Source organism: Arachis ipaensis, chromosome B07 (genome assembly GCF_000816755.2).
Source record: "Arachis ipaensis cultivar K30076 chromosome B07, Araip1.1, whole genome shotgun sequence".
Classification (NCBI taxonomy): domain Eukaryota; kingdom Viridiplantae; phylum Streptophyta; class Magnoliopsida; order Fabales; family Fabaceae; genus Arachis; species Arachis ipaensis.
This window is the reverse complement of record NC_029791.2, coordinates 29,288,302-29,295,155: the sequence shown is the minus strand read 5'-3', so window position 1 is coordinate 29,295,155 and position 6,854 is coordinate 29,288,302. Positions and strand designations below refer to the sequence as shown.

At 35.6% G+C, this 6,854-nt stretch overlaps 1 protein-coding gene across 1 annotated transcript; it reads right to left on the bottom strand.

The window, feature by feature from the left end:
- LOC107609112 (transcription termination factor MTERF4, chloroplastic) lies at positions 1,755-6,776 on the bottom strand (the record flags this gene model as incomplete). The annotated part of the gene is given in 3 exon segments (XM_016310950.2): positions 1,755-2,469; positions 3,254-4,933; positions 6,468-6,776. A coding segment is annotated over 1 exon segment (1,575 nt). The 3' UTR covers positions 1,755-2,469; positions 3,254-3,330.

Genomic DNA, 6,854 nt, shown 5'->3' with positions numbered 1-6,854 from the left:
GGTTTGAATCCCAGCTATGACTGGATAGTGATGGAATCTTTAGTGTGTGTGAATATGTATGACAAAAAAAAAAAACTTAACTACCGATTTCAATTAGAGAGAGAAAACTCTGATGGAATTGTCATCGCACAGAACAGAACCGATTTGTCCCCCATCGCATCGCCATCACACGCGTCATTCATCGCCCACACGTCACTTTCATCATGTGAAGAAGGGAATTACCTTCATCACCAGAGCATAATAACAATCAAGTAATTTTAATATGTGCTTGTAATCTTGCAGTCAACCTAATTTTACCACGAGGGTAAATGGCAATGAACTAGCGGCTAAATTAGCACTTACTCAGATTTTCAGAATCTCGTCTTAGGCTAGAGCGTTCTATAGGTCTTAAATTTTTCACTTTTATAAGACTACATTTTGTATCTAAGTAACAAAATAATAACAATAAAGTAAAACACGTTTCAACATGTAATTTTTCTAACATGTCAACTATGATAACAATTTTGAGATAGAATCTCCCACAAGTCACTTTCCTTAAAACACCACCCTTCTCTAAATTGCTAGCTTCAAGGAAAGTAAAAGAGGCATGATCATCATCTTTCGGTCATGAATTGTGTTATCATGCTTATGCCTTGTAACAATCGTAAAATCCATTCTTTAGCTACCTTTATTAAAGCGAATTATAAAGCTAGATTCTCATTCTCCTTTAGGCTATTTTACCTTTTCTTTTTAGTTAAATGATTAAGTTCCCAATAGTCTCACTCCCACCATTTTTCTAGGCAGGTTATGGAACGACTTCACAATGTATGCAATTATTTATAGTTATTTTAATTTTGGACTTTTCATAAACTTGCCTTTAAAGTGGAAAGAAATACAAAACTATATCTTCCCTTGAATAGTTTAATTCTCATACTTTCTCACTTGAATTCCTTTCCGAACACCAAAGACTAAAGGATCTGCACATTGGAGAAAGCACTAGAGATTTTTTGGTGATGATTAAGTCATTTTGAAAACCAAATTCAATTAAATTAGTCTAATAATTTATTAAAACAATAAAAACCAGTTGAAGAAAAAAGAAAAGACGCATAAAAAGAAAAAAAAAAAGATTTGATTAAGCTTATTTATAAAAATAACTTACTCATCTTATACTTTTCATGATTTTTTGTTTTTCAAGCATAACACTCATATTTCATAACAGTAACAACAACAAAATCTTATCTCACCATATGAAATCGATCACATAGATCAGCCAATACCATTAAGTCCTATCATATAGCTTAACATTCATATTCAACAAGAAAAAATTACCTCCACGTCTAACATTACCAAACGATCCTTATCTTGCATAACGAGCTAACATACACCCCTCTACCGTTTGACGAGATGTGGGACCAACACATGGGTTTTTACTGTTAATTCAATAAGATAGCAGAATAAGGACGCACAGTATTTCTCTTATCGATTGGAATATGAAGCTGCTGATGGCTAAAGTGAATAAAGAATGTTATCTTGGTAAGTTAAAGTTGGAATTGGTGTTTTTGACATTCAGACTAGCTACCAATAGTTTAGTATTGCAATATAGCTTTAAATTAAACTATAACTACATCATCTTTATATGACAAGTATCTTTCCTAGTTTCATTTTTCTATTCCTGAATTTGCCTTTTTGGTCTGCACGTGAGATGAGATAATATGATGCTCATAATAGTAGTAGTAGAAAGAATATTATTATTACTTTTATTATACAAACTCCAATTAAAAAAATAAAAACAACTGAATTTGCATCGGCATTGCTTTTCTTCAACCACATCAAGAGAGCGTTTCAAGGATCACTTAATAATAGCAAGGAAGAAAGAGATACAAGATATACTTCTTCACACATATAACAAAAGAAAAATGATAATACGGAGAACTAAGATGGTCACTAACCTCTAACAAGGGTCTTTTCCTATCAAATTAAAACAGACTAAATACACGGATTAATCCTCAGAGATCTAGATTGAATACTTTGCTCTTAACAAATTTTATTCTCTAGAAATCTTTAAGAATGACCCCAAGATAGATTGGTCCTTCTGTTGTTTTGAAGGAAACTAATTTGTCTTATAATAATATTTTTTGAGACTTAATTGTTTATAATAAATCTGTTAGGCATTTATTTGCCCAACATGCATATTAAAAATTTAATTGAAAACAACGGAGGGACCAATCTGTTTGACGGAATAATGCTCGAGGACTTCTAGAGAATAAAAATTTGTTGAGAACCAAAAATGTCCAATCTGAAATTGGTTGGGGACTAATTTGGGTGTTTACTCATTAAAATAACACCATGAACAAGCCAGAAACTCATGGAGAGAAAACTCTGTATTTTTCCTATTCTTAAATCATAGGTACCCTTCACAATTTTAACACATACCTAAGTTGGTTGCCGGGTGCCAAACATGTCACTTTTGTCCTTGTTATATGAGAATAGCTGGAAACATAGAACGATACATATTAGTATTCAAGAAAAACTAAACTAAAAACTCCATGAGCAAAGAAAATCAAACAATTGCTTGAACATCATGATACACAATAAAGGACAAGATACAATGAAAATTTCAATTGTATGCATCAAATTTTGAAGAATGCTTCGTAATGCAAACAAACATCACGGATGTTGAATAATATGCTTGCTAAAAGTCAAGAAAAACGTACTTGTGCATGGTCATAAACAAAACGACACGGTAGATGCCACACTTCACAATCCTTAATCCCATGTTGACAAGCATGGAGTTGAACAAATAGAACACAAAGGGAAAATGATATATGTATCACTGAGGCTGACATGCATGAACTTGAATATAGAGAAGACAATATCACAAGAAGGTAAAGTGATATACATATTACAGTGAAATCCAATATGCTCTTAACATGTCAAAGACAGGGAAATGGCCTTACTTTACAAGAATTGCCTCTTGTTTAATTTAAACATGTGACGAGAATCCAAAGAGAATAAAAATAAATAACAAAGGCGGTTCTCCTTTAAAATAAAAGGATTATAGTCACTCTTAGTTTTCATGCTTAGTTATTGAGTCAACTTCTCATTCACATTTCCCAAGAACTTCAGCATTAGGAATACTATAGATGATATTGAGCATCACTCTGCTTTATCTTCAACTTATAAATTTACTCCTTTATCTTATCAAATAAACAAGCATAAGATATACAATACAAACAATTGGAAAATCCGAAAATGGGCTCCTGTAACAATTTACCTTTTCAATGATACAAAAACGATAGTTGAGCAATTATTATTGCCCAGGTAGACTAGCTGTTGAAGTCGCGCCATCATTTAATCATCATCACTATCATCATAATCTTCATAGTCAGAACCCGATTCATCATTCCTTGGTTGCATCAGTGAATTCATATCAAATGATGGTTCAGTTTCCATCTCCTCCATATCAATAGTGTCATATTCCATTCGTTGCTCAAACTTCTCATCAGAACAATTAAGCATCCATGAAAGAGAACACTTTAATCCTTTCTTAGCAATCACCTTATGCCTTGGTTTTACAGTTGACTCCAGACCATACGTGAAGAATGCTGGGAAAATAACCAAGTCTTCCAAAGGCCTTTTCATATCTATTTGGAAGTAATCAAAGCTAAGTTTCATAATGTCGATGTTTAAAGCAAGCAGTTGAGGGCATCCAACAATCATCTTCCTCATTTGCTCTAAAGAAAATCCACAATCCTTAAGAAAATCAACATGTTTCAGCATAGGTCCTTTGGTAAGGCTAACTACCTGCGGCATCTTCTCAACAATTCTTCCGAAATCATTAGGATCCACGTCAAGTACAGTGTTGAGTAAACTCCTCTGATTCACAAGCTTTGGCTCTAGGTCGATCCCAATTATGTCAGGATATTGAGCAATTATAGAGGGAAGTAATGTTCGCCTGACATTAAACTCTTCAAGGGACTTCACATTGGGCTTCACCTTCTCGTCTAACCCAAATCCAAGAATATAAGGCTTTTTCTCTATCAACCTAGCAACAGCTAACCTTGGAATCCCCAAGCTTTCCAGAAATTCCACAAAAGGTTTGATGATTCTACCAACTCGCATCCCCAAAATCTCTGGATATCTAGTTAAGACCCCTCCAACTTCTCTTCTGGATACACCAATCCCAACCAAATAAGCAACTGATGTACTCATGGTTCCCTCAAGTTTGAATCCTAGCACTTCAGGGTACCTCTCAAGAACCCGAGGAATATCATTTGGCTTTATATCCATCCCCTCAAGATACTTGATCACCGGCACAAGATCCACAACCACACTCGCATGAAGCACTTGTGGGTATCTCCTCAAAAACTGAGTGAATGTGGATTTCCTGACTCCCAATTTACCAAGGTAATCTAGCACCGGAATCATATTCTTCTTGACGCTGCAGCCAAGAACAAGTGGATAATTGTTAATATCTTCAATTGTAAGTCCTAAACTGTGAAGAAAATCTATGCGTTCCCTCATAACATCAACTGTCACAGGAAGTTCAAGACCATCTAGCTCATCAGGAACAATGCCAATTCCCCGCAAAAACTCATAAACCTTTTCACGCATCTCCTCCCTATCCTTCTTCATTACTGACAAACTAGGACGAATATATAACGACGAGCCACCTCCCCGCCTCCTACTCACCGGACGCGACTCTGCTGGTGAATCCACATGACTGGAGGCCGATGATGTCCTATCAGCAACAGAATACTTAAGCTTTGTAGCCAAACGCATCCTTCTCATGCAGTTACATGGCAACCGAAGTGCCAATGCAGTAGCACTCAACTTAGAATAACCTAAAGCTAGAATAGGCATTTCTGTAGGAGCAAACAAAGAAGCCGGTACTGTTGTGCCTCCAGAAAAGCTCATTACTCTCATATTCTAAAAGGATCAAGTACCATCGAATCTGCAGAAACAAAAGGGCATTATCATCCACTTCGAAGAGCCATGGTTGAGTATAACTGAAGCCAGCAAACAAGTTGAACGCTTTTAACGAATGCAGAGAAAATAAATACCAAAAATGAAGAATTTATGAACAGAGAGTCCCAAAAGCTCATTATTTTGAATTGAATTGAATCACAGAATCTATTAAATAATTAGACATAATGATATTCCACAGAAATGCAATCATTCGTTCAGATTAATGAAAATAAACAAGAGAATCCAAAATAAATAAATCAATCATCAATGCAAAGCCATGCAATTTGAAAAAATCTCTAGAAGATAACATGTTCATAGAAACAAAATACCAATCCGAGAAAAAAAAAAAGCAATTTCCAATCTGACCAAAAAGGAAAAGATAAAAACAAGAGTGTTCTTTCAAACGAACTACTAGAAAATGAGAAGTTAACAAATAAATTAAAAGGACAAGGAATTTTGAAATAGCAGTTGAAAGAGGAATACATAGATTGAGGAGAGTGTGGCAGGTCTGTCACGGCCGTCAAGGGTGGTGTGCGCCGTGGTCACCGGTGGGCGGAGAGTGGTGGCGGGTGGAGAATTGGGTTTGGACTTCGGAGGGAGTGAAAAGGGTCCAAACAAGAGTGAGATGCATAATGGAAAGGGGGAAAAAGAAAACGGGTTTTTACCAAGGTTGCAAGAACTGAACCGGTCATTAAACCGATCAAGTGACTGATTCAATGGTTTAATGGTCCAACCAAGATCAAACCATAGTTGAACCAATTTAATTAAATATAAAATAAAATTATTAAGAATTTAATATATAATTTCAGATATTCAAATTCAATAATTTCTAAACTAATTACAAAGTTTCATAATTTCACATAATAATTTATCCATAATTTATCATTAAAAGTTTACAGTTACAGAATAAAAAATTTCTAATTAATTTTTAAGTTCAAATAAAATAATCAGCAATAATATTCATCACATCTGCAACAAAAAAAAATCAGAATAAAAAAAGATCAACAATAACTTCTAATAATCAAGTAATCAATAACTTCTAATAAGAGTATCATTTTCATTTCAAACTTCAGTTAGTTACCGTGCTAACCTTAGAAGTATTTTCGAAAAGATTTCTATGGATTTAACATATCACATAAAGGACTGAACAGTAGAGATCCTCAAACCAAGAACCATATAATCGTAACAAAAAAAAAATTCAATTCAATTACAAGTTCCTAAGCCTGATGAATATAAGAGAGCCAAAGTATATAATCATATTTAGTTCTTGGGATTCTAATCAATTGATCAGCAACATGGTTCTGATTTCTGAATCCAAACTAAACTGAAAACACATCATCAACAAAAACTAAATTGAATCCAATTCCAAACTCAGAATCCAAATTAAATTGAATTCAAAACCATATCAGCATTCAACAAATTAAATAAATAATCCAATTCCAAACTCAGAACACAACCTCAGCTCAGAATCTTAAAATTAATGAAAAAAAAAAGATGAAACTGAAGAAGAATTGGCTTACCGGAGAGATGGCGAGAGATGAACGGCTATGACAGAGTGCTCGCGGTGACAGTGAGCTCGCAGTGAGAGTGTGAGACAGAGTTACCTAAAATCAGAGGAGCAGAGACCACCCAGCAGTAACGGCGAGGCACGACGCGAAGCAGAGAAGAAACAGCAAGACTGGCGAGGAGGCAGAGAAGCAGAAACGACCCACCGCGAGGAGCCGAGAAGCAGCGACGACCCACGGGGAGGAGCGGAGCAGCAACGACGGCACACGACAGACACACAATGAAGAGAGACTGAGTTGAGAGTTGAGACGCGCAGTGAATAGGGTGGGGGTTGCTGCCTTCGGCGATGGTGGGGGCTGGGAGGAAGGGAAGTGAGTTCGGACAGAGAGAGAGAGAGAGAG